General features: G+C 43.3%; 2 protein-coding genes across 3 annotated transcripts; one reads left to right on the forward strand and one right to left on the reverse strand.

Moving 5' to 3' along the window:
* The first annotated feature begins 184 nt into the window (after nucleotides 1–184).
* Nucleotides 185–7,096, forward strand: sgca (sarcoglycan, alpha). Of its 2 annotated transcripts, none has more exons than XM_041963002.1 (12): nucleotides 185–633; nucleotides 1,572–1,712; nucleotides 1,919–2,047; nucleotides 2,166–2,317; nucleotides 3,408–3,474; nucleotides 3,572–3,770; nucleotides 3,853–4,021; nucleotides 5,038–5,246; nucleotides 5,454–5,480; nucleotides 5,817–5,996; nucleotides 6,151–6,177; nucleotides 6,806–7,096. In XM_041963002.1, the coding sequence occupies exons 2-12, from the start codon at nucleotides 1,676–1,678 to the stop codon at nucleotides 6,810–6,812; spliced, it is 1,203 nt and encodes a 400-aa protein (XP_041818936.1). In that variant the 5' UTR covers nucleotides 185–633; nucleotides 1,572–1,675; the 3' UTR covers nucleotides 6,813–7,096. The 2 variants fall into 2 exon arrangements, with proteins under 2 accessions (XP_041818936.1, XP_041818937.1); XM_041963003.1 differs by having other exon boundaries at nucleotides 185–611.
* A 2,059-nt stretch (nucleotides 7,097–9,155) lies between these two features.
* col1a1b (collagen, type I, alpha 1b) lies at nucleotides 9,156–26,992 on the reverse strand. The gene is made up of 51 exons (XM_041962062.1): nucleotides 26,770–26,992; nucleotides 24,992–25,186; nucleotides 24,397–24,422; nucleotides 24,181–24,216; nucleotides 23,239–23,331; nucleotides 22,614–22,682; nucleotides 22,463–22,507; nucleotides 22,237–22,290; nucleotides 21,803–21,856; nucleotides 21,457–21,510; nucleotides 21,246–21,299; nucleotides 21,088–21,141; nucleotides 20,925–20,969; nucleotides 20,701–20,754; nucleotides 20,458–20,502; nucleotides 20,239–20,292; nucleotides 19,278–19,376; nucleotides 19,113–19,157; nucleotides 18,929–19,027; nucleotides 18,753–18,806; nucleotides 18,541–18,648; nucleotides 18,209–18,262; nucleotides 17,912–18,010; nucleotides 17,709–17,762; nucleotides 17,486–17,584; nucleotides 17,197–17,250; nucleotides 17,053–17,106; nucleotides 16,843–16,896; nucleotides 16,677–16,730; nucleotides 16,404–16,448; nucleotides 16,191–16,289; nucleotides 15,267–15,374; nucleotides 14,486–14,593; nucleotides 14,111–14,164; nucleotides 13,889–13,942; nucleotides 13,647–13,754; nucleotides 13,459–13,512; nucleotides 13,281–13,334; nucleotides 12,994–13,155; nucleotides 12,777–12,884; nucleotides 12,373–12,480; nucleotides 12,098–12,151; nucleotides 11,809–11,916; nucleotides 11,650–11,703; nucleotides 11,418–11,525; nucleotides 11,231–11,284; nucleotides 10,908–11,015; nucleotides 10,528–10,810; nucleotides 10,243–10,433; nucleotides 9,877–10,119; nucleotides 9,156–9,710 (listed from the first exon to the last, which is right to left on the reverse strand). The coding sequence occupies exons 1-51, from the start codon at nucleotides 26,849–26,851 to the stop codon at nucleotides 9,564–9,566; spliced, it is 4,353 nt and encodes a 1,450-aa protein (XP_041817996.1). The 5' UTR covers nucleotides 26,852–26,992; the 3' UTR covers nucleotides 9,156–9,563.
* Nucleotides 26,993–27,678: the final 686 nt, after the last annotated feature.

Here is a 27,678-nt window from a genome sequence, read left to right on the forward strand (position 1 = left end):
AAAATCTAGTTTAAAATGTAATTTAATATACACATCAGGAACATGACTGGAGAGGGTAATTTGAGTTCATCTGACAGGGCTGTGGGAGTACCTAACATTAGTTTATATCAGATAAAAAGGCTAGGAATCACTGTGTAAGTTTTAGGTAGCATGGGGGAGGGGTAAATAAACCAAATACCACTCACCAGTCCTTGAGAAGTCTGTGTACCCATGGCTGTCAGAGAACCCGGCTGGCTTTAGGACCCAGTAACGCATCGCTCACGTCAAACCTTCTTGGCTAATAACACATCCGTTACTTGCAGGCCACATTGTTGCTTCCTGCATTCTGCATCTGTGCTGATAGACACATTAAACAGTATCGCTGAAGGTAGACAAAGCATTTCCCTTTTTTGGTCGAGAGCCGGTTTTGAACCTGCCCACGCCGTCTCGGTGTCAAAATTCTTACGGGGGCTGATTTATCTGCAAGGCCAACACATCCGCGCAGCTGTCCCACACACAGGAAAGAAAAACACGAGGCTTATTTTCTACCTCATCTACTTTCCCTTTTATCACAGCAGCTACTTCATCTCACAGCAGGTGAAGGTCTGCTCTGAACGGCACGTGACTCTTCAGTAAGGCAGCTTTCCTTTGAAGGTGTGTGTTTGGTGTGTGGGCTAACTGTGGTCTTAGCACAGCAAAGCAATGGCCTGTCCTTGAGTCAGTGCCTTAATGCAAAAGTAAATTGATTTAAAAAAATCTCTCTACATTAATTTATCTTTCTAGTAAACGAAGAGTAAAAATATTCTGTCACTATATAAAGTTTAAAAGAACATTTATTGCTGCTATCTGCAGACACTACCCACTTTCCCCTCAAGGGTTAAGTTAAATCATACATTGCAATTTAGTAATTTTCTCACTTATTTGTGATGTTTTGTGCCTGAATGCGCTTTGCACTTGCTATTTTCTGTGGTGTAGCCTATATGTGCAAATAAAGGAAACAGCAATATAAAAAAGACACATAAATATGATTTAAAGGCATTAAAATAAGATGAAATTGAGCTAAGGCTGATTAAATCAACATGGTTAAACATAAAGTGAGCGAGACCCGTCAAAAAAGTCAGAATTAAGCGACCACAAAACTTCCTCACATGCATTAGTAATCACATTACCCACTTTAAAAAAAATTACAAATGTATGTATTAGTATGGGCCAGTGGTGGAAGAAGCACTCAGAACATTCATTTAAGTAAAAGTACAAAAGTATTATCAAAAATGTGCTTATACTGAGCATTAAAAATAAAAGGGCTCATTAGGCAAAATGCCTCCATATACAGTGATATTCTTCGTCTGTATATACAGTATATTATTGATTAGTATTGTTTTGATGCATTAAGCCTCCATGTAATGAGCAGTGTAATGTTGTAGCTGATCCATGCAGAGCTCATTTTACCTGTTTTACATTCCACCTCAAAATTATACTTAAATGTACTTAGTTGCTTTTAACATGTGAAATGCATGCCTCAAGTAACTAAGTGTATGATGCTGTATCACCAGAGGGAATAATACAGCTCTTGATTTACTCCACCCTCTCAGACGGCCATCCGGATGCTTTTAGGTGAGCGAGGCAAAAATAGCTCCGACATGTCTGCAGCCAAACCCCTCTCCGCTTGCCTCTGTCAATCACAGGCCAAAACAAGATGGCAGGCTGCAGGAGCGGGCTCTTCTTTTTAACAGGCAAGTTTATTCCTCAAATTACTCCTCTTCACGACAACACTGCAAAGCCTGTTTTAGTATCAAGTCTGTGTTATTAAGTGTAAACATTTGGCCCTGATTTCAGTCTAACTGCAACATCAGCGGTTGTGTGTGGTCATATTTGAAGTTGTGAAGTATTTTTGACCCTTGAGATGATTCCTTTGGTGTTTTTTTACTCTTCCTCACAGTTTGTGCTGTCAGTTTGCTTGGGGCCAATGCAGAGATTAAAGTTGTCATTCCTGTGGGGAAGTTATTTACATATGAGCTGATGAGAGAGACCTTCCAGAATGACTTTGAGCCTTTGTCGAAACTCTACGGTAAGAGCCTGAACCATATTAGTTCACTCTTTTGTCACGATTAAACAGTGACAAGACATAGATTTTTTCATTGTATGTGTCCCTCTCCTCTTCTCTCTGCCTGTTATTGTGTTGTAAGCTGGACGTTTGTACGATGACCCCATGATTTTTAAGTGCAACCGGCAGAATTTCCCAGACCTCCCAGAGTGGCTCCGCTTCACCCAGAGGCACCCCTATGATAATGGCTTCCTGTACGGCACGCCAACAACTCCAGGAAAAAGCATAATTGAGGTTTGATGTCATCATTTACACCAACAGTGGCACTGAAACATTTATCACTGTCAGCATGCTGCATATGGCATTTATGACCTTACTTTGCTGTTGTAGTTGCATATATTCATACATGTTTCTGTTCTTAATGGGCCAAACATAGAGAAGATTCCAGAGCAGCTACAGCGGAGACGCATCTGAAAAATATGCAGCTACGTGACGCATCGGTGACACATGTCAGGTTTCAGACCCTCAGAGACAAAGGCTTTGGGTTTCTCTCTAGAGATGCTATTTTGAACTAGCATTAAAAATTCAGGAGGAAACATGTCTTTGAAGAAGAAGACACACAAATCTGTGAAGTGGCACTTTATCCTCAATCAAACGGAAAGTATTCTAGCCGGAAAACACGTTACGCTTTGGATGTAGCCACAGAAAACAGCTGCAGCGCAGATTCAAAAAACTGTATCAGCAAACTGCGACCCTTTTCTGGGGCCGAACTGCTGGAGTCCAGGTTGATTTTGGTTAATGTTTGTTCCCTCTGCGTTCATTCCTGTCTTTGTTCAGCACCTTTTAAACTGTCTACAGACAGACGCAAGTCTGACTTCTTATTTTGTTCATTTATAAAGTGTAAAACAAACCAAAAATTCATGGAAAAAGACAAAGGCGCCTATGAAAATGTACAAATCTTTAGTCATAATCACTCAACCTGTTATATTATAACAGTTCATGTTGTGAAAACCATAGTTTCACTATTTAGACACATAAATACAGCAGAAAAATGTAAAACTATGATAACACTATATTTGCTCTGCATGTAAACTGATTTAATTCCATCTCACCATGTGCCATTGAAAGTCCATGTATGGCTCTAAATTACTAAAAATATGAATAATTCATGCGTTAAAAATTTCTCACACTGCTGTAAATAAAACATGCTCATTTTATTCACTGATGCAAGAAATTGATAAGTGATGCAGAGGAAGACAAGGCAGATTGATGGAAAGTCCAAGTGAATTTCAGCACAAGCAAAACACCTCCTTCGATGCACGGAGCACCACAAACCAACAGTGAAATGAGTGTGATCAATGATGTCTCATTCTTTCTCTCACAGATCTACGCCATCAACAAACGGAGCTATGAAACAGCCAGACACACACTGGTAATCAAAATCACTGCAGGTACGGGAGACTTATATCACAAATTCATTGTGCAGTTAAATCAGGAAGTGCAGTAATGACAGAGGAAATGTTCCACATGTGCTTCTGTCACTCACAGGGGATATGCTACCCTATCAAGCTGAGTTCTTCCTCAAGCTGCGGGAGGTTGAGAAGGTGCTGCCCCCTTCTGTTCAGGATGAGATAAAGCAGGATTTGCAGAAGCTGTGGAACACTCAGGCGTTGGAAATTGTCAATATTAGCAATGCCTTGGACCGGGGCGGCAGGGTCCCCCTCCCTCTTGCCGGACACTACGAAGGGTAAACAGACAAGCATGCTTCCTCACTGCAACGTTTAAGCTTTGGAATGACCGTACGTTTCTGAAAATCTGATCTGTGTCAGCGTGTATGTGAAGGTGGGCTCGGAGCAGTACTTCTCAGATTGTCTCCAGAGGGTGCTGACGCCAGAGCATCAAAAGCAGTGCACAGCAGGGGCCAAAGTCAGGGTCCCGGGAGGCTGTAACTTCTGCAGCATCCCCAGCAACTGCATCACCTGGTGCAAGACGGAGCTGGTGAGGCCTGCAAAGACACACGGATGGTCACGTGTGAACTCTCATATGATGCATGATATATACGAGCATATATGGGCACTGACGTGTTTGTGTAGTGAGTGGTGCTCCCAGGATCAATCTGAGCACTCACAAGATCATCACTTAATCCAATTTTTTCCTTTTTCTTGAGAAATATTACGTATTTTCACCCCTAAAAATCCATCAAATGAGGCCGTTTAAGAAGAAAAAGTCTTCTTTCTGTTGATAATTGTGATTTGCTTCTATCTGTTTTATGTAATTGTAAATTCATGACCCTTCTTTACCGTTTGTCAAAGATGAGCAATTCAAATATCTTAGATTTTTACAACCTGTGTGACTTCTGTCCCCTTCACACGTCTTCAGTGTCTCTTAAGATTTTTAGACTTATGCTTTTGAATGATGACCTTTTTTAGAGTTTTTAAAGGCCTGAAGCTGAAAATGTCTCCAGTATTTCACAGGAAAGTCAAATTAAAATAGAATAACTGTGCTGCAGAACTATGTTTATTTATTCTTCTTATCCTTTTAATCATCAGGATACTACTCGTAATTATCTCAGTTAGGGCTGCGGCTAATGATTATTTTCATTATTATTAATCATTTCCTTCATAAAACATCATGAACAGTGAAAACTGTACATAACAACAACCTAGAGCACAAGCTGACATCATTAAAAGTTTCATTTTGTCTGACCAACAGTCCAAAACCAGATGATATTCAATTTACTATCATGGAAGAAATCTTCAAATGTTTGATGACTGATTGAGTTTCTCTCAACCAACTAATCGCTGCAGCTCTAGAAGCAATGTGACACACTAAACCTGGATTAATGAATGAATCCACAAGTAGCAGAAATAGTCATCTGTCGCAGCCTTATATGGGATGCTGAACTGATTGTTTTAACCTGCTGAAACCACAAGAACAATCCTGTCATCAGGAACGACACGCTTTGTGTCTCACACTCACTGTAAAGAAACACTTTGACGTTTCTTTCCCCGCAGTTTGATCTGACGAAGGAGCAGCCGACTCCACCTCCTCCCACGGTGGGCTCGGGGATTCTGGAGGCCGGAGGTGACTTCGAACCTCCGGAGTCTCCCCCGAGCAGAGACTTTTTCCCGGACTACATCGTGACAGTGATCGTGCCCCTGATCCTCGCCGTCATCCTGTGCCTCCTGCTGGCCTACGTCATGTTTGGCAGACGAGAGGGAGTGTAGGCATCTACTGTGAATCCACAGTGTTATGAAGGGCCAGTTTGCCACATACAAAACACATCTCCTGCTCAATCTTTGTTGAATTTCCTGCAGCCGATGCAACGGATTCCACTTTCTGTTATGTGGTGAACTGACCCTTTAAGCAAATGATTGCTCCTGATAAACTGCGACATAAAGGTGACGCATTTTTCTTTTTTTTTTGATAGTGAGAAAAGGAATGCAAGAACAAACCAGTAAGTACACCGACAGATGCTGCTCTCAGACTTAACACAAGTCATTTTTGCATTGATCATCATGTGTTTTATGTAAAATCTTAATCTGAAAAGTAAGTGCTGTCAAGTAAATGTAGCAGAGTAGAAGAATAAAGTAGCAGACAAGTAAAGGTAACCTACCTCAAAACTGTTTTTAGTGTACTGAGTTACTGTCCACTGCTGCATATAGCAAAATGCAGCTTCCACAAAGTTGTCGGTGGTCCAAAAGATAGCAGTCAAAGTCAACAAAAAAAGCACAATACAAGCTCAACTCATGCCAAAGCTGCAGAAAAAACACAACACATCTGTCTGCTGCAGAATCCAGCTGTACCACCACCAAACCATTCACGGGAACACCGAAGAGCTGAGGGACATGGCCGGGAACCGCCGCTTCCCGCCGCCTCTGTCCACGCTACCCATGTTCAACAGCCGCACCGGGGAGAGGGCCGCGTCGCTGCGCTCCGACAGCCCCACCATCCCCTTCATCATGGCCCAGCAGTAAGGAGCGCACCCACAACATTTATTCACACGTCTGCTGTCGTTACCAGCATCAGCCATCCTGCTTCTGTTTTCAAATTCATGACTCACTCATGAGCCCCAATCATTCTTAACATACTTTTTTTTTTTTTTTTTAATTCTCCTGTTTTCATAGTGATCCTTACAGTGACACTCTGCCCAGGTAACCTCAATCATCTTCACACTCACTTCAAACACGTAATTTATTCTGCTCTATATATTTACCCCATAATTACAATCAGCTTACCAACATTCACTGAGGATATATATTATTTATACTGCATTATTCTAAAACTACTATTATTATTACTATATACTATTATTGCTATATATATTGTTATTACTACTGTTTATTGTTACTGTTTATTGTTATTATTATTACTGTTATTATTATAGTATCAGTGTTAGCAGTAGTAGTATTGTAGTATTCTTGTTGCTTAATGCAGAATGTTGCACAACAGATATATTTCTATATAGATGGTTACTATTTATTGTAGTATAATACACATAGTTTTCATATTCCAATTACATATTTCATATTGTCTGTTATTATAGTTGGTTTATGTGTGTGCATATTTTTACATATTCTCTAAGATATTTCTTACCACTATTTCTATTTTATTTACTTGTTGTAATAAGTCTACTTGTTCAACTGCAACTGACCCAGTTTGCCCTCGTGGATCAGTTAAGTTTTGTGATTCAGATCCTGAAGTAGGCGTCTATGTTTTTTTTATTGGATTATTGTTGATGATTCCAAGGACGGAGACTCATCATGTCGTTTGTGTTTGCAGGAAGTGAGAGCGATGATGGAAGAGGTGCCTTTGACGCACCGAGTGTCAGTCATGCGGTCGTTTGGTCTTTGGTATATTTGCAGTGGGAAATTGAGTTTTCTTTCTTCTTCAGGTGTCTTTAAAATAAATGGATAGCGTGTTCTTTGTCAAATTACCATTTGCTGTTTCATCTTTCACTACAATTAAAACATGTCAAGAGCCACATTCTTCATTGTTGCGTCCATCAACAAAGCTGTCGTACAGCAACAATCAGGTGTCCTTATCGAAACCTTTCCTCCTGTTCACACCTGACTCGATGCATAAGCATAAGGAAGCTAATTCCAGGCTTGAGCCAATGAAATCAGCCAAATCAACTAGACATCATGCAAAGCTCCTCTTATAATAGAAAATTTCCTCTTTTTGTTACAATCCTTTAGCTGCAGCTCAGCGAGAAAACACAAACAGGGAATTTTATACAAAAGATCCAACTTTGGAAGATATAGCATGGACAGGACGAATGATTCAGTTTCAGTGTTATATGGGCAACTGAGTGGCTCTCCGTAAGATCCTTTGCATGCATTTTTTTTTTGTTTTAAGTGAAGTAAAAGCAGAAAGCACTCAGGTCTGCAATTTCAGAGATGCCCGGCAGCTTGAGCATCTCTACTGTTCATTGCACCGCCAAGAGGAAGATGTTCATAAGGCAGATAGTGCTTAAAGGCAGACGTTTACTCAACAAGGCTGGGAAGTCTACTATGTGCTGGTGCCAAGTTCTGCTACAGGTGACTTCAGAGATTCGGCCGGTAAAACAATTGAGAGTCAGACAAGCAAAAGGCATCATTTGTCTGTTTTCACTGGATCAGTTCAGATATGTGAACAGAAATCCAGCACGAGGAACCGCTGCTCTTCCATCAGCGTTCCATTGATTTAAAAGAATAATGGTTCAGTCTTTTCTCAACGAGTGACGTCTTTTATGTTTTTTTGCTGTTGGAGGCCAGAAGCTCTATGTTGAACCTGAAGCTTTCAAGAGTAGTTTTGATCCTGTTCTGATTCAGTGTTGAACTTCCTTTTAAAGCAGCTGCGGTTGCACTAGTAGTCCAGAAGGGGTCGCTGGTGTATCCTTGGGAGTTTTTGGGTCAGACACACATCTCCACTGTTTTTTCTTGAGGACAAACTTCATTCTCAGGCAAATCTCCCTGTTTTTTAAGCAATTGTGGAGATAAAAGCAAGAGTAACATGAAAAGTGCAACAGCTGCATGTGTTATTAACATTTGATTTTTCGCCTTTGGCTGCATTTTAAACTGTTTTAGCACAGATTTTTGTAATCTGGAGGCAGATGTCATGAAAAGTTGCGACTGTGTGTGTACCGATGAAGAAAAGCCAGGTTTGACTATTTGACATTGGCCTTGTTTTCACTGCTGCTTAACAGAAATGTACTCAGTGCAACTGTTGTGGAACAGTTGATCTCTGAACCTGTTTTGAATCTCTTTCAGTACCAGAGCGTGTATGATCTCCTGGGCTCTCTCAAAATGTGACATGCAGCTTACAGTCCAAATCCTAACACCTGATTTCAGTTTCACAACAGTTGCAAAACAGGACAGTGAAAACTCCGCCACTGAGTAGACCACTTCACATGCTTTATTTCAGCACCCAAAATAATTAAAAACATCTCAATTTATTATACATGTACAAAATAAGTACAGAATCTCTCTTTTAAACCATGAAAGTGGGTCTGCTTCAAATTCTTTTTTAAGAAACCCTTCGCGAAAGACATCAACAAACAACATTAACAACGGGGTGGGAGATGTGTGCTGTTTTTTGTTTTTAGTGAAGAGGAGTTTTCCACAGGGGTAAACAGACAGAAGGATGAACACTGAACACACGGGCAGGGAAATGATACTGAACCAGAGTCACTTGCTTTTATCTACAAAGACATGATTGCATGCATTACATCTGCAGTGATCACCTTCTCTGAGGACCTCTTTTATCAAACCAACACTTAAGAAGAAAACAGTTGCACTGCATAGACAACAAGACAATGAGTCAATTTAGTAGCACCAAAGGTTCTGCAGGCATTAGTGGCAATAATTACAGTATGACAGTGAGAGTTTCACCATCAAACACCAATAACTGGACCTCATTGAATGGTAATAGCACCTTTGACTGTTTTGGATTTTCCCACAATAGACTCGTGCAAAATAAACCCTTTTCATTGAAGAAAAAATTGGGGGTGACTTCTTGTTATGAGGTAGCCATCTACATATTACAATGAAGGTGAGCTTTTTTTCTCTTGCTCTTTTGCTGATCTTTGCTTCGTCTGAGCAACATTCAGGTGTTTTTCTTTTTCGTGAATTTAGAACAAGAAGACACTTCACACTTTTTACAATTTATTTAACACCAGGAAAATGGTACATATCATTAGTTGTTTTCAATGTCCTTCCGCAGCGGTAGAAAATGGCAAAAGTCACCTGTGTTTCATTGCATGTGTGGATGTTTTTTTTTTCTCAATCTCCAGGGGGAAATTTTACACAAGTATATATTATTTTCTTGTTGCCAGTGGAAACAAAAGTTTCTTTTTAAAGTGTCCTTGTGGTTGGTTTTGGTTGAAGTAGCAGTCCCAAAAACTTCTCATGATTGGAAAAACATAAACACCGTCTTCAGTAGAGTGGTTTTAAGCATGTGGACCAATGGCAGCCAAATGAGTTTTGAATGCATAGAAAAAGGATTTAGAGATGACTGCTAGAAAAAAAACAACAATGTCATGTCCATATTTCTTTCATTTTTACAAGAAGCAGACGGGGCCAACTTCGACGCCAAACTCCTGATCAGGTGCACCAACATCCATAGGAGCAATGTCAATGATGGGCAGGCGGGATGTTTTTGATGTCTTGTAGTCGATGACTGTCTTGCCCCATGTGCCAGTGTGTGACTGTGGAGAGCAACCAAAAGGAGAAAAGGTCAGATATTGCTGGAGAAAGTGAGTGTTTTACGTGTGCACAAGGATCAAAGTCTTGCTTCCCTAAAGGATGATTTTACGTCTGCCATTAGAAATGTACAGAACTGCAATCCCCGGGACAAACAGAGAGAGGACTCACCGTGCAGCCATCCTCGCTGACGCTGTATGTGAAGCGGCTGTTGCCCTCGGCTCTGATCTCGACGTCGTTGGAGCCCTGGAGAAGCAGGGCCTTCTTCAGGTTGCCGGTGGCGGAGTCCATGTAGGCGATGCTGTTCTTGCAGTGGTATGTGATGTTCTGAGAGGCCTGGTTGGACATCAGGCGCATGAAGGTCATCTGGATGCTGACGTCCTCTGAATCAGCTCCATCGCTGCCATACTGGAACTGCGTGGTGGAAGGAGCAGAAAGATGCATGGGCGTTACTGTCACTGACTTAACAGTGCATATTCCACATTCTGTCAGTTCATGAGGGTGATTTCAGTGGACTGAACTTTCAAGATTTCTTACCTGGAATCCACCGGTCATGGACTCGCTGAACCAGACGTGCTTCTTCTCTCTGATGTTCTTGCTGAGGTACCAGTTCTTCATGGGGACGCTGGAATCGCTGGGGGAGATGCAAGTCTCACCAGTCTCCATGTTGCAGTGGACCTTGATGGCATCCAGAGGAGATCCCTGGTTGGGGTCAATCCAGTACATGCCTGCAACAGAGGAACATAAAACAGTTTGAATCTCAGCTCATCCTCATCTCGTTCTTTATCTCGGAGCTGCATCAGGGCTCAGATCTGCACTCACCGCTCTTCCACTCAGGGTGGCACATCCTCAGGTCACGGCACATGCGTGCAGGGTTCTTCTGGGTACCGTCGGGGCTGCGGATCTTCTCAACCTTCTGGGTCAGGGTCTTGAGGGTGGTGTCAACCTCCATGTCGCGATCGCGCATGACATTGGGGTCGTCGGCGCGGTAGTGGCCACCACGGAAGGGATCGGGGGCCTTCTCCTGAATAGGCTGGCTGATGAAGTCGAATCCACCGCCGGGAGCTCCAGGGGGACCAGCGGGTCCAGGAGGTCCGGGAGGACCCTGTTTGGAGACACCAGATGTTTACAGTCTGCAGACATATTTGAAGCGTCTGAATGCACAAGCACTTGGTCAAAGCGTAGGTCATAGTGCAACTTACAGCAGGGCCCATCTCTCCATTACGACCGCGAGGTCCAGGGGGTCCAATGGGTCCAGGCAGACCGTTCATGCCATCCTTACCAGGGGAACCGCTAGATCCAGCAGGTCCCTATGGAGCAAAAGCCACACGATCACTTAATGAGAAAAAACAATTCATAACAGTTCATACATAGTGTACATATGTCATCCTGCTGAACATGTGCAATGTTTTTGTTATGTGCTATTTTTGCCCCACTAAAGACTAAAGACTAAAGACATACTGCATGTACCAGATTAGTAGAGAATTCATTTTTTGTGTAACTTCTTGTAAACAGGTGTACTTACTCTAGGTCCAGCAGGTCCAGAGCTGCCAGCAGGTCCTCTCTCTCCAGCAGCACCCTGGACGCAGAAGAAGATGTGAATATCAAACACTATGCATGTAAAAAGTAAAGTTCAAATAAGAGTTATTTCATGCAGCAATCTCCTAACTTTTAGTGTTTAGCATCTCTACCACTTTGAAATAGTTACTTACAGCAGGTCCGGGCAGACCCTGCATGCCGGTGAATCCTCTGTGTCCCTTGTGGCCTCTATCTCCAGCCTCACCAGCCTCTCCTCTATCTCCCTTGGCACCAGCAGGGCCCTGAAGGGAAGCAACAGGTCAGCATGTCTCATAGATCGTCAGGCAATGCAAGACTAGGGCAATATCTTAAAAGGTATTATGTTTATTTGTGTTATTGATGCATATTATGTTATGATAAACGTACAGCAGAACCACGGACGCCAGCGGGGCCAGCAGGGCCGGCAGGGCCAGCAGCACCCTAAAGGAAAATCAGATCACAATAAAATCAAAAGTTATCTGGACAGTGAGTTACCTGATTTAATTCAATTTTTCAGCAGGCTCAAGATAAGAAGGAGGGGCTTACACTCTCTCCACGATCACCAGACTTGCCAGAGGGGCCGACACCTCCGGGGGCTCCAGGAGCACCAGGGGGTCCAGGGGGTCCAGACATACCAGTCTCACCACGGTCTCCCTATAGGAACAAATTCCCAGTGAAACAACGCTAGGCAGCTCAAGGCTAATTTTGTGTTTCTATTGGGAAGCTACACAGGACTAAAAATTAAATGGCCTGGCAAAACATACAGAAGGTTTTGTATTTGCAAGTTATTTGAGGCTTGAGAATGATGTAAAGGAATCCAGAGGAGGAGGGTTACCTTGGGGCCAGGAGCTCCGTCGCGACCAGGGGCACCATCATGACCGGCAGATCCCTGTGAAGGAGCAGCAAGAATGGTGAATCGTCATAATGTTCAGTGGTTAGCTACATGCTCCATTCTGTGGTGAACCAACATGTTTATCAGCACTGCTAAAGTCAAATCATTAACCAATGAATGCTGAATATTTGTGAATTTGTAGGTGCAGCATGTGAGACCCTGATAAGTACTCTCTGATTCAGAGTGAGTATACTGCACAGCAGATCAAGGCCTCATACCTCACGACCAGCCTCTCCAGTTGCACCAGACAGTCCAGGGGGTCCAGCAGGTCCGGGAGGTCCGCGCTCACCAACGACTCCAGGAGATCCCTGCTTTCCGGGCTCACCCTGAAGAAGAAGAGTGGTCAGTTCTCTGCATGCAGATGGAAGCTCTGAGGAAATAACGTACACTAACCCTGTGCTTAAGTGCGGTGCAAAATGATGCAGATTTTGTGTAAAAGTTAGTTCTATTTTACAGTGTACAGTCATGAAATACTCTCCTGTGCTGGATAGGGATGGATAGGGAACACTAAATGTTTTTTTTTTTTTTTAATACTACCAATATTCTATGTGTATTTGAAATTTAGCCAGTTTAGCTTCATCTCATTTTTGCAGAATGCATTCTGGTCATGATCAATACTCACAGATTGTCCAGGCAGACCAGGGAAACCACGCTCTCCACGCTGTCCGGGGAGACCTACAATACCACGCTGTCCAGCAATACCTTGGGGTCCGGGGATACCAGCGGCACCCTGCACAGAATGACACAGCAGCCAGTTAGCAAGCACATACAGAAAACATATCACTGTAGTACATTTTAGGCAGTCAAGAACTACAGCAGGATTATAGTGGAGGACTCACAGGGGCACCATCAGCGCCAGGAGATCCCTTCTCTCCAGAAAGTCCTGGGGGTCCAGCAGCACCAGCCTCACCAGGGCGACCAGCAGGACCGGTCTCACCACGAGCTCCTCTTGCTCCATCTTTGCCAATGGGTCCAACGGGTCCAGGGGGTCCAGAAGCTCCCTGGAAACATGCAGAAGATTCAAGTCATTCAATTCAACTCTCCTGAAGGTCATGATGGATTAACGGATTAATGGCTAGACTGTGTTGTTTATTACTGCTGGTTATGTGGACTAGGTGAAACTTACAGCAGGGCCAGGGGGTCCAACTCTGCCAGCAGGTCCAGGGAAACCAGTAGCACCCTATACACACACACACACAAAGAGACAAAAGAGATGACACTTAATGCAACTTCAAACAGTAGCCCTGATTTCGCCATCATTGTCATATGTTCTACATAATCTCATATAATAATGGTATACTCACAGGAGGTCCAGCACCACCACGAGCACCTTTGGGTCCAGGAGGACCAGCAGGTCCCTGTTAGACAAGAAATATTTGTAAGTGAGGAAGCACAATCTTATAATTATCAAAAACACTAAACTTAGCATTGATATTGTAGTAAAATTAAAGAAGCTAGCATGTTGGGAGTGTTTTATGACACGTGGGCATACCTGAGGTCCAGCAGCTCCAACGGGTCCAGCTGGTCCAGCAACACCAGCATCTCCCTTGGGTCCAGTGTCACCAGTCTCTCCCTTGGCACCAGGCTGACCATCAGCACCCTGAGGGTTGGAGGGAAAGAGAAGGAACAGCTCAACACATGCTGTATTGTACCATGGCAGAAATCATCTGAATCTGAAGAGAAATGTCAGTTCTGGTGCAAAATATATATAATATAAACATGTGAGATTCTTACAGGAGGTCCAGCAAATCCAGCGGGTCCAGCAGGTCCAGTCTCTCCACGCTCACCCTGTTAAAGTGATGAGGAGAGAAGCTTTAGGACCATTCAGGCATAAATTCATAACATAAGCCATGATATTCTGCATGTGGCATCTGGTGCTGAAGACACAAATCCAGTAAAATAGTATATCTTGTGTTTGTTTTCCAGTCCTGAATCAAGTGAATTGAGGGAACTTACAGGGGCACCACGAGAGCCGGTGGGTCCAGCAACTCCAACAGCGCCAGGCTCACCCTAAAACCAGAGGCGAAGGACAGGAGGTCAGTCCTAAACACTTATTTCATGACCTAGCAGGCTGACCACAGAAATCAAATTTACGACAATATCCAAACATCTAAGTTAAGTTAAAAACAGAACTGAACTGAATTCTGGATATATGGACACATATATGGAGGAACATTTAAAAAATAAAACCCCAACCCCATTTTATGTGTATAAACGTATATGAATAACGATACTGTCGGGGTGATAGTAGAGTAATAACAATCCTGCCAAGATCGTGAACCTGGATCGCTGATATTTGTGGGTAAAAACCAAAGTTGTGTCTGGTCTTACCTTCTCACCCTGAGCACCAGGAGGTCCAGGGACTCCAATAGCACCAGTCATACCACGAACGCCATCTTTGCCGGGGGCGCCATCACCTCCCTTGGGTCCACCGTCTCCCTGAAGGGAAAAAGTTTATTAAGATATTAAGACTTGTGATGATATTAAAAAAAGTTTCGTCACGTAGTTACAGGAACCCAAATATGTGGCTACTTTATGTTGGCTGATCAGTCTGGAAAAGTTAAAGTCACTTTCTTCACTTGCTAACATTTTATGAGCAGCTTTTGGCTAATTGTCAGGGAAAGTAGGAAAGGAAGGAAACACCCTGACCCAGGAATTAATTCAGAATCAGAATATCACTGGCATTTTGGCAAGTATTTTAAGATAGTTTTGTTTTTTCCTCAATAATCTACATGCTTGCCTCATTACTGCGCTCTCGCTTCCTGTCTCACAATAATTGGACATATGTTTGATTCTTGCCAGTAAGTTGCCATCTGTTCGCCCATAAAAAACCCCTTCTTGGGTAATCCAAACCACAAAAATTCATTAAATATCTGCAAAATTGACAAATGAGAGAAATTAAGTCTTCATTTAACATAGAAAGCTGTTTTCTCTCTTCTAAGCTCTATAATAAACACCAAAAATAAATTTGTATTATTATCTTATACTATATTATTGATTTACATTGAAAACCTTGCTGTGCCTCGAACTGTGTTTAATTAAGGTCAAGATAAATACAGTAAAAGCAGGTAAACAGTTTTGGAGAGACCAGGTGGACAGGTGCGATACGTACTCTCTCTCCCTTGACACCGGGGAGACCAGAAGCTCCGCGCTCACCGGGCATTCCCTGCATACCAGGGGCTCCCTGACCACCGGGGGCACCAGCAGCACCAGGCTCTCCCTGCACACAGACACACAGACAGAAATTACACATCAATATGGATTGGTAATATTCAGTCGTCTGCAAGTAAGCAATCCAGTGACATTTGCAATACATAGTGGACAAAACTAAAGGAGGATGATGACGGTAATGATAATTTGGCAGTGTTTTGACACAAACCACGCTTTCAATCACTTGTTTTTGTCTGTACATCCTTGGTGGGAAGTAAAGTAAAGGCTGGACCACATTGTTTTGTGATATTCCTAAAAGCCTTGGCACAGAGAAACTGCAGCAGATTGGTTGGTTACTCAAAAGCAAAGCTAAAACTTTCATGATTGAGTTAAATGACAATAAACCTGTTGTTTAAATGTAAATGGGTGAGAATTTGGGAGTGAGGAGGGTGCAGCTGTGTGCATGTCAATAGAAAGGAAGGAAGTCCCGGCCTGTTTCTGACCATGTCAGCTATAAATGTGAATGGATATGGATATGGCAAGTGTTAAATATCCTAATGGACCATGAATGGATCACTTGGCATGTCAGAATGTTTCATACAGTACAATCAAACTGGATAACTTAAAAAATTATGAATCCATTTATTATGTGTGGACGTAGTAGGTATTTTCAACAAAAGTGATCTTTTTCTTTGTACGAAAGGATTGTTGTTTATAGCCCTGAATGAATATTTGTCGATTATATATTGGCACTTTTGCACTTGTTGATATTTAACTATGAACAGTATGCATTCGTGTCAGGTCTGTGAAGGAGTAGACAGAAAACTGAGATTTAACATTCAACAAAAAGCCATTTTAACGGCAAGATCAGTGTTTTTTGACCTACCTTGGGTCCATCGTTACCAGCGGGGCCAGGGGCACCACGGGGTCCGGTTGGGCCAGCAACGCCATTAGCACCGCGCTCACCAGGGAAACCTCTGTCGCCCTACAGGAGAGAAGGGACACATCGGTCACAAGCAACTCTAGCTAAAGAACAGAGGAACGGCATTTTACTGAGGATGAGGAGAACGCTTTGTCTTGAAATGCAGGAGATACTCACTCTTGGTCCAGATGGGCCGGAGGGTCCAACCTCACCAGGAGCACCCTGAACAAATGAGGAAGAGGGCAGAAGGTTGTCATGAAGATGTGAAGACAAGACCATTGAAATGTTGAGACTTCAAAACACTCAAGAAAGCACAAGATTTCATATGCTTTATACGTGTGTGCTGTAAGACGTCTGAACAACTACTCAAACTTAATGAAACGTTGCATAGCGACCTTACAAGCAGAAGCAAGATAACACTTTCGTTCACGATTCCCGGCTGATTCTTACCTGCTCACCAGGCTTGCCAGTCTCACCAGTAGCACCTTGGGGTCCGGGAAGACCCTGCACGAGGAAGAAAGGTGAAGATTTTAGGGTTAACACTCCAAAAATCTCAGAAATACATCAGCAAAAACAAAGACAGCACTGAGGCTGCTGAGACACTCTCAAAACCTACCTGGAATCCGGGAGGACCAGCAGGTCCCTGCTCTCCCTTCTCTCCAGCAGGTCCCTGAACACAAAGAGGCAAAGTCAATGATTAGAAACCTTGCAACTGATAATGTAAACTCTCATTTTATAAGAAGTTAATCCTATGGAATATGCAACTAAATACTGATGGCAATATCTGTCACATTACAATGGTTACTGAGACAGAGGAGATACATACAGCAGGGCCAGAGGGTCCAGGAGCACCAACATCACCATCTTTACCAGGAGCACCCTGTGAAGAAAAACATGACCCAAACCAATTATCAACTGGTTTTTGTGATAGAAAACATTTTCTACACTGGCAGAGTTTTAAAGTACTTACAACAGCGCCACTGGCACCGCCGGGACCTCTCTCACCAGGCTTACCAGACTCACCCTGTTAAAATGAACAAAGGCCACACTTTAATCACTATTCCAAAAATCAGACTTTTATGGACTGAAAAACATAATCTGAACAGTAAAGTAGGTATGACTGAGTTCATGTCTGAGTGATTTTATATAAGATTCACAAAAGGGCAAATAAACTAGCAAGCAGTGTTCTTGTAATTGCACCTTCTGGAAAATTTTTATTTTTGCACTTCAAAACAAAATGAGCGGGGCAGTTCGCTTACAGCGGCTCCCTTGGGTCCGGGGAATCCCATGACTCCGGGCTGTCCTCTGGCTCCACCGGGGCCAGGAGGTCCAGGGCGTCCATCTTGTCCTTGAGCACCCTAAAGATCATCAGAGGACAGGAGGATACTGAGAAAGACTCTAAGATCAGGAATAAATGGACTGTTACAGCTGAAGTAAGAGCAAGTCATGACTATCAGGAACTATTCGTGAGTCAGGACTTACAGCAGGTCCAGCTTTGCCATCAGGGCCGGGGCTTCCAGGGCTACCAGTCACACCCTATGGAGGGAATGCCACGTATGACAAAGAGTCAATAAGTATGAAGACAAACAGCAGATGGAAGTCACACATTGAGTGACTCTCACAATGCTATATGTATGTTTAGCTAGAAGATTAAGGAGAGCTTCTTCTTTTGTTGCAGAACTCACCTTGGATCCAGGTGCGCCAGGAGCACCGGGGCTTCCAGCCTCACCAGTGGCTCCCTGAGGTCCCATTGCGCCGGGGGCACCACGCTCACCGGGGGCTCCCTATCACACAGGTAAAGAGGAATCGGGGAAAATCTCCGTAAGTGGGGATGACATGAGAATAAATATTTGCTAACAGCTGTTACCGCTAACTGGTTATATGTAAGTTTGAAAGCTTTTAGGATTCACTGAGTGAGAAACAAAGTTTGACAAATTTTCCGGACCTGGTTTAGGACTCCTTGGATAGATCCACTAACTCACCTTGCCACCAGCAGCTCCATCAGCACCAGGGAAACCACGAGCACCAGGGGCACCCTAATGGAAAAACAGGCACAGCAACCATATCAGTAACTGTGATGTGAACCCTCAAACTGCAGAGGTGAATCCCCTGGGAATTTAACGTACCCTAAATGTGCCGAATATGAGATATGCCGAGACAGCACTGGTTATTTGAATACAGTGTGAAATGGATATGTAGCATTGTGACCATTCCTCGTGTTATCTAAAAGAGGTGGCCCAGGGTTTAGAAGTTTGTTCTCCTGCTTAAATCCTGCTCAGAGGCAACTATTTGACAGAAAGAGGAGGTAGCATACACGCTCTCCAGGGGGTCCACGGGCTCCAGCACCACCGGGCTCTCCACGGGCTCCTCTCTTTCCCTCCTCACCAGCGGGGCCGGCAAGTCCCTGAACTCCAGCGGGGCCCTGGAAAAGAAAGCAAGGTTGTTAGGAAAAATGCATTTCCTCCAAATCACACAGGTTAATTAAAGGCAAGATGTGTGGTATGCATTATGTATTTAGAAACTTACAGGCTCTCCCTTGGCACCAGGCTCTCCCTTAGGACCAGAGGGACCATGATCACCCTGTTGGGAGAAACACACACATTTTATTTAGGCCGTCAGGTGATCCTGGATCTCTGTAACACTGAAGAACAATGTGTGGTGATACCAGAACTGAAGGTTCACACAATCAATTGTCTACTCACATTGTTACCCTTGGGACCAGGAGCACCAACAGCTCCCTGAGCTCCAGCGGGACCACGAGCTCCAGGGAAACCAGGAGCACCAGCAATACCAGCAGCACCCTACGGGATAGACAGCCGGGGTGTCAGAACACGTGATGTACAGGATTCAAGTGGAATAAACATGATCAACGAGTTTGATACTTACAGGAGCTCCCTTAGCACCAGCAGAACCATCACTTCCGGGGGCACCCTTTTGGGAGGGGAAGAAAATAAAATGTTGAAAATCATGAAATTGCATTTAGAATTTCTTTTTTTCCCTGCCACGTGAAAAAAGATTTGACATTGTGTCAAAAGTCCAGCATCTACTCACAGCGGGTCCAGCGGGTCCAGCAGGTCCTGGGTTACCAGGCTCACCACGGGCTCCCTGGGGTCCCTCATTTCCACGGCCTCCCTGAGGACCAGTCTCTCCCTGTGAAGTGAAGCAACAATGTCTCAGAAATCTACAACTTGAATACTGTAAGTGTCAAAAATAAATTGCAAATCCTAAACAAATAGCACATTTTTGCACATCAATACTTTCTAACAATTATTTGCATTAAATATAAATACGTATAAATTACATTCAGAGTTAAGTGAAAAGTCTATAAAACTGTGGTAGTTTTTGTCCAAGTGTAAGTTCATATAAAAAGTGTAAATAGAGTAAAAACAGTCACCACAATAATCCACAATAATAAACAGTCTGATTGAGTCATAGCCCAGTTTTTTCCAGGTGTCTGTGACTTCATACAGGTGAGAGTTACAGGTTATCATAATAAATCCTCCCCTGATCTGACAGCAACAGGGAAGGGGTGCAGGCGACAGAGGTAGGGTGTCATTAGAGGTCTAATGATGCCATCTGGTGGCTGCAGTGTTCACCTGTGGTACACAGCATTAGGCCAAATATTCAGTTTTCAGTCTTAAACCACGCTGGCTAATGGCTGACTGTGTCGAGCAGAGAATATAATTGATCTGTCACGTGTGGAATTAACATTGGGTAGTTTGACCACTAGAACTGATCCTGCAGATACTTTCATCTATGGCAAAGCAGGGTGAAAGATCTTAATCCCTGCAGACTGTTAATGTCCACAGTTTTCCTACTGGCACACAAAACCAGGGAGATTTTGAGACAGCAAGTCAGGTGGATAATAGTGTTGATTGGCTAATGAGTTAAGTCTCATTAGCAGAGTGGTACTGCTACACATGAGCTAAGGATGAGAAACCTAACAGGGCCTACTGGATCGCCAATTCTTATGGTCACTTTACTGATATGAAAAATGTATTGGAAGACTTACCTTAGCTCCGGCACCACCAGGGAATCCAGGGGGACCAGCAGGTCCAGTAGGTCCCTGAAAAATAAAGACACCGTGTTAGCAGACATCCACAAAGACAACCATAAATTTGATGGAATGCTTCAATATAGCATTAGGTAGCAATGTCATAACACAATTTTACACGGCTGATATAAGCTCACATAACTTTCCAAGGAGAATTAATGCAAAATGAACACTTACAGGAGGTCCACCAGGGCCAGTGTTGCCATCGTTACCACGAGCACCCTGCAGAGGAGGAGGAGATTAGCTCAAAGTGATATTTGCTGGATTGGACCCAAACATTATTAGCAGCCGTAAACATTATCATGAGTCTTAACAGACAGTGCTATAGTCCAATTTAGCATTTATTTTCAAGAGCAGTCAGAGATTTAAGAGCCTGTGAATTAAATAGCTAAACATTTAGATTTGAAAAGCAGCGCTTACAGAGGGGCCAGGAGGTCCGGGGCGGCCTCTCTCGCCAGGAAGACCACGAGCACCCTACAAAAGACAAAAAAAAGACAGAATAATATTAGCTTGGCAATGCTAGCACATTTTACACACCCTCCTTGTTGTAGATATGACACATAAGGTATTTAAAGCCTTGAATCTATAATACTACTTCAAAAAAGAGCAATCAACAAATGGATTGAGATGAGGCAAAAACGTACCATAGCTCCGGGGACTCCGTTCTCACCGGGGGCACCAGCCTCTCCCTGCAGACGAATACAGAGGGAAGAATGAGCTCTGAGACATTGCATTGGAATGGCTGCAGTCATGATTCAAACAAAAATTTTGTCTGCACAATATTCCTGCTTTGGTGAGCAACCCTACCTTGGGGCCAGCGGGTCCAGCATCTCCCTTAGCTCCATCCAAACCACTGAAACCCTGTGCACAAAATCAGTCAGCATCCTCAGGTCAGTCACCACTTAATACAACATCACAGCAGCTGAAAATGGCGATTTTGGTGCTGGGTGCTCCTCCAAACTCACTCTGTGTCCCTTGATGCCGGGGAGTCCAGGGGTTCCGGGGAATCCACGAGCTCCCTGCAGGAGGAAAACAAGAGATATGTCAATGAAGTTCAAAAACAACACACATATGCGTCATGCATGATAACATTGCGCTTTTTCTGCAACTACAGTGGAAGAATAACCAGGAAGTAGAAGCATCTCCTGATCTTTGCCCTCAGTGGGCATCGCTTACCTGAGGGCCAGCAGCTCCACGCTCACCGGGGCGACCAGCTTTGCCGGGCTCACCCTGTTGAAGACATGCAGAGAGGAGGTCAGTATGTGCTGATCAGCGTGTGGAGGTGTCACCACTAAGCGACTACAGTATGTGTCCTTCAGTAAATATATGATTTACAATAAATGAGTACAATAGGTCACACAGAAAGCCAAATATCAGAAGGATAACAAGGACAAGAGGTGGAAATATAATCACTGGTTTAAATCTGTGTTAGAATGACCAATCAAAGCTGTGTCTTTCCTTAGTTATACATGATGATCCCAAGAAGTGCCTCCTAAAGCGGGATAATCAATAAATCACTTACATCATCTCCGTTCTTTCCAGGGGGGCCAGCAGGACCACGGGAACCCATGGGGCCCTAAAAAACACAATAAATGACTAGATTAGCTCCAACAGACTATCTGGAGTAAATATTTATTATGTTGTTGAAGGAAAAGAAGAGAGGGTGAGGGGGTGTTTATCCCTGATAAAAACTGATGTGTGCAGATGTGTGTCAGTGGGTCAGTGACTCCAACAGGAAGTGGAACGCAGACAGGAAGTAACAAGTTAAAAGGACCGATCAATAATACAGAATAAGCTGCATCTTATATATGGAGTTATAGTTTTCTTAGTCAAACTCATTGTAGCTAATGAGGACTGAGATCAGTGTTGTGATCATTACTGTGGATAAAGACAAACATATTTTCTCCAGACAAGCCAAGAGAGACGCTTATTTAGCAGAACATTTTGAATACTCACAGAAGCTCCGGGCTCACCAGGCTCTCCTGGGGGGCCAGTGAAACCCTGAGGACCCTGATGGACAACAAGAAAAAGAGATTAACACAATATCCTCTTTCGTGTTTATGTATTTATCTTTGTATTTATCATATATGAGATGCAAGAAAAAATGACTGGGGATGATTAGCTAGCATAAGTTTGTTGTCAAAATTTGAATCTGAAGTGTGAGTGATGAGGGACCACTTACAGAGGAGCCAGCGGGTCCAGGAGGACCACGGGGACCCATAGGACCCTGTTGATGAAGATGAGAAAAGGGCAATTAGATTCTCTTTATTTGTCTGCACATTGTTTGCATATTTAGCAATATGGCTCTGTTGAGAAGAGGAAAGCCTTCATACCATTGGGCCAGGAACAGGTGGGCCACTGGATTTGGAGTGGTCAACGTAGCTCATTTGAGGAGAGAAGTTCTGTAAGGGGAGAAGATAAAGAATTAGTCACTGAGCTTTGGGGAAACAACACTTTTATTATTCTGGCGGCAATGTATCACAAAAAAACACACTGGCCATGTGATGTTGCAGTCACGTTGGATTGTTGCGGTGACTTGGTTAACAGTGTCACTCTGAATCACATGCTACAGCATGACGATGAGGAGTAACAATTTCTAAGACCACATATTCTCTGTAGCAGAGACCTTGAGTTAAACGTTAACATGTTGAAATGCTGTAACATGTCAGCTAAGGTCACTGACTGGATAAACTGGTCAGATCAGCATGAGACATTCTGCATTTTTACCAGAACTAAACCTGAGAACCAGGGAGCTGTCTGCACCTCCAGTGCTGAAGTGAATACGGAGGAGATTTCTAGTTGCCTCTCTCCATCACAAAGCCTCGCCTGCTGATCGTTCTTGTCAAATGTTTGCAAAGTGAAGCATCACTGGCAGAACTGATGCAGGAATAAAAGCTCTTTTCAAGGGAACACGTAATCCCAGACTTCCTGGATGTTGGCTGACTTGGATATACTTACTCCGCCAAGGCCAGGGGGGCCAGGGGGGCCGGGTGGGCCAGGGAGGCCAGGCTGTCCGTCGAGTCCATCATTGCCAGGAGGACCAGGAAGACCCTGCAGAAAAGTCAGGAAGACGCCATCTGTTAGCAATATTCTTTGCTAAGTATTTCATGTTTTCTTTGAGGTCATTCAGTTTTAACTTTCCTTGCAGAAGGAATTATAGCTCATAGGCAACCGAAGTAGATTAGACTACGTCATTTCTATGAAACACGGATCTAGATAGGAAACATGAAACTGTTATACTGTGCATTATGCAACGTCACACATAGATACACATATATCGTGCGGTGATGCTGATTTCTGAATCATACATGTTGCACTTCTTGTTGTTGCTACATGCATGTTGTTATTTAATATTACTTCATCATTTTAGAAACCAAATTGCATTATGTGACCTTTGAACTTTGGATGACCTGTTGACCTTGTGACCTCATTATCAAAGGTCATCAGCGACAATATGTCACAGCAGCTTTACCGGCCTATTGATTCGTTTGTAGAGACTCAGTCAGCAAACATATAACAACATTGTGCACATTTTCACATTTTTGAGCCAGTAATTGGTAAAATGCGAAACAAAGAAAAAAAAACTATTGAAAAATCTGGAATCAACCGCATGCAATGCAGCAAAGACACTACTGAATAAGGCATTGTAATTTGTTGTGAAGACTACAGAGTAACCAACACAAGAGGGAAACACTGATGTGACAAATGCATCTGATGGAAAATAATCATATTCAAAAATATCTATAGAGACAAAGTTGCTTGAACACTATTTATGTCAGTTCGTCCTCGTAGCAAATATATGCAATTATCATTTAAAAAAAACACAGGTGTTATTTGCACTGAGGGGTAGACAAGGTCTCCTGAATAGTGTGAGGTGTGTGGAAGTGAGCTGGAACCTACCGGGTCTCCCTTGGGGCCAGGGGCTCCGTTTGTTGGCTATTGATAGATGGAAAAAGGGAGTTAGGCTACGCTGCAATGTTTCATCCAGAGCGTAAAAACAAGTGCATCATCTAGAATACATGCTAAACTGGGCCGTGCCAGCATCTCCAAACAGAGACCCTCAGGCTCGAGTCACACATATGTTTCAATATCAAACAAGGTTAAAGGGAAAAATACCTCAAGTTCTCCTGGAAGCTGGGGTCCTACAGAACCAACGGAGAAAAAGACAGTGTCAACACCTCTTGAACATTTATGAGAGACACATTTATAACTTTGGACATTTACAAAATAATGTTGAGCGTCTGGTTAAACCTAGCGATAAGCTCCAAGCCACAGCTATCTATAGCAGGTCCAGGCTGAAGGCTGTAGTGTTTCATCGAATTATTTTATCAAAAGCATATTAACCTGATTCTACATATTATCTGTAGTGAAATGTTGTTGCGAATGCTGTGACGTGCGTGGGCCCTGCTGCACCCTGCAGTGTCACTGCAGAGGTAGGCATGTTGGGAAACTACATATTCATTGCCAGACTTCGCCAGAGCAGGTGTAATCCATCGTTAAGAGACTGCATATTGAAAGTGAAATGCACAAAAGGTAAATCCAAAGCGATTCTTTTCTGAATTAAAATCCTCTGGAAAGCAGGCAGGCTTAGGGCCTCAAGTCCATGTGTGGCCCGTGAGCCATGGATGGTCAGAGATGAGGTGAGAGGCACTAGGTGGCGCCACAAAGCTAATTAACCACAGAATTGGTGAGGAGGAGGAAGGTGGAGTACCATCAACGTCTGGGCAGATAGGGCAGCACTCTCCGTCTGGGATGATGGGATCAGCACAGTCGGATGTGTCCTCACAGATCACCTCGTCGCACATGACGGTTCCGCTGTCGCAGACGCAGATCTGGCAGGGCTCTGGTTTCCATACATCCTTATCGTTGTACAACTGTCCATCTAATGTGCAGCTGCCGAATGTGCCTGAGAGGAGAAAACAGCGGTGAGTTTGGTAACATTAAATACGAAGCAAAACAAGAGAGAAATCTTGATATTTTGTCTAAAAATACCCCAAGTTAGGTTTAGCATCAGTAAATTGACTTGTGTGCTGGTAACATTTAGTTGAGTCTTGGCTGCATCTGCACAAGCATTCATCATATGGGAACCAGATGTGCCTAGTAGGTCTGGATCAGATACCAGACTCTGCTTACAAAACAGCTTAATGTTCAGTAAAAGGTATTTTGCAGTCTTCCCCTACATTGTTCTTTCAGTTCTAAGATGGTAAACTAACCAGCTGCCATCTTTTTTGGAGTTTTGCTTTTCCTTACAGTTGCCTTCTTGAAGTTATTTTAGATCCGTTCTTCAACCCGAATCATTCTAGCTGGATTAAGGTTTCATTAAGATGCAGCAAAGTCACAGAAACAGGCTTTTAATGAGTTAAGACCTGGTGTTTGATGACTGACTTTTGAGCATGAATGAAGTTTTTAATGACGTGTAATGTTGGTGCCTGTTTAGAGGCGGTATAAGTAATTTGGGCCTGGTAAATAAACACAGGATTGATGTGGAACAGAACGAATGTAGAAGAATTCACAATCCAACATTTCTGATCAGATTTTTTTAAAAGATTTTCTCCTGAGTGGAAAATTACACTGGACCTAATGACATTTCAGGCTGTTGGGTGTGTGGTTGGGCCCTGGAGGTGGGAGGACTGAGATTTGGGGAGACGACTGCACAATTCCAGTATCTGCCACTGAGAGGCGCTGTTAACCCACAAAGCGAGATCTCCCGCACCCTCCTCTGTATGATTAATTGATGTCTAAACCATTTTACTGTCTACCTCAGACTTGAGCTATTTTTCCATTGTGCTTTTTTTCAGCTAACCGAGTCTTTTTTTCCACAAACTGCATGAAAAAGCTATTTAATTGAATGGGCCATTCTTATGAAACTTTAGAGCCTTATAACGGTTACAAAGGGGTCCACTTTACCGTGTTTGACTCCCCAACACACTTTGTCTGCTCATCTTTTTAATGCCTTAATGACAAAACTACCAAAAAAAAAAAAAAATCAAGTGCAGGAATCTTTAGACTTTGGCACATATTTGTGACCTGGAAGCAAATGTTCTCTAAAATGGAAAATGACTTTCCAAACTCACTATAATTAGAATGTCATTAAAAGATTTGCCATTTTTAAAATTCTTCATGCGTTATGCTCTGCTTGAACTCCCTTTGAAAACAATGTCCTGTCACTGCGCGCTGATATACTGCAGCTGCTCGCCTCAGGTTTGCGCTCCAGCACGCAGACGCACAGTGAGCGTGTATCTGCACGCCACTAAGAGCAGCAAAAGACAAAGAAAAGATCTATAACTTCCTATTCGCCTCCGAATGTCCGAAAAAACATCAAAAAGCCTCACTGTGTCACAACTTTCACAACCTCTGCCCACTGGAGTCAATTATCCCGCAGAGGACGATCAGTTCCAGCAAACTGCTCAGCATCCTTGCGGGCTATCCACATCCTGAGGGTGCCACTGCCCAAAACAACCCAAATCAATGTTTGAAAGTGATACTTACTATCATCCTCGCCTTGACCTCTGGCCAAAAGCACTGCTGCGCTGAGCAACAGCGCTAACCGAATATCCACAAAGCTGAACATGTCTAAATATTAGACATGTAGATTCTTTGCGGCAAGGGGGAATCCTCTTTTTCTCCTCAGACACCACTCATACAGGGTAGGGTCCGGTCTGTGTGTAACTCCAATCCAGACCCTAGCAGAAACTCCCTACTGCCTAAACAAATGACTTAGCTTGGCTTTTATATGCCAAAACTTTTGGGGAGGTCCTGCGCGCACCAGATAACTTGTACATGTTCGAGTCGGAGTCCCTCCTTCATCAGAGAGAGGGGGCCGTCTTCAAACATGTCAAACAAGTTCACGTTTCAGCTCAAACGTGGATGATGTGGATGATCACTTACACGACGACTCTCCACCGCTCAGACGCGTTTTACCATCTCCTGCTTCTCACTGGACTTTTCCTAATTGACGCTTTTGTTGGGGTGTTTCATCTTTCCGGCATCCAACCTGAGCCACTGTGTCGCTGAGCTGATTTTTAACCGCCTGGACACTGGATGATTTTATTAGTAGAACACATCATTTGCATCTTAGCCTTCATTAGGCACCAATTAATTAAGGACATGCGGAGCAGCTGAGGACTGGTTGGATTTCAGTTGCGCATAAATTAAATGTCTTTTTTTTTATCATTTGGGCTCGGTGGTTTCTTCAAAAAAAGAAAGAAATTGGTCATATTGATAGCTGTGGCGCGTGCGCAATTTACGCACGGGGAGCTAACCACATTAAGATTAAGTGTTTACAGACGAAACGATATTCCAAGATATAAAGGGTTTTGTCCCTCCCAGTCTTTCCTGAGAGGGAATCTTATGCATGTTGTTATCTGGGTATTAAAAGAAAATATTTATTTTGTTTTA

This window comes from Chelmon rostratus, chromosome 21, assembly GCF_017976325.1.
Source record: "Chelmon rostratus isolate fCheRos1 chromosome 21, fCheRos1.pri, whole genome shotgun sequence".
NCBI classification, from domain to species: domain Eukaryota; kingdom Metazoa; phylum Chordata; class Actinopteri; order Chaetodontiformes; family Chaetodontidae; genus Chelmon; species Chelmon rostratus.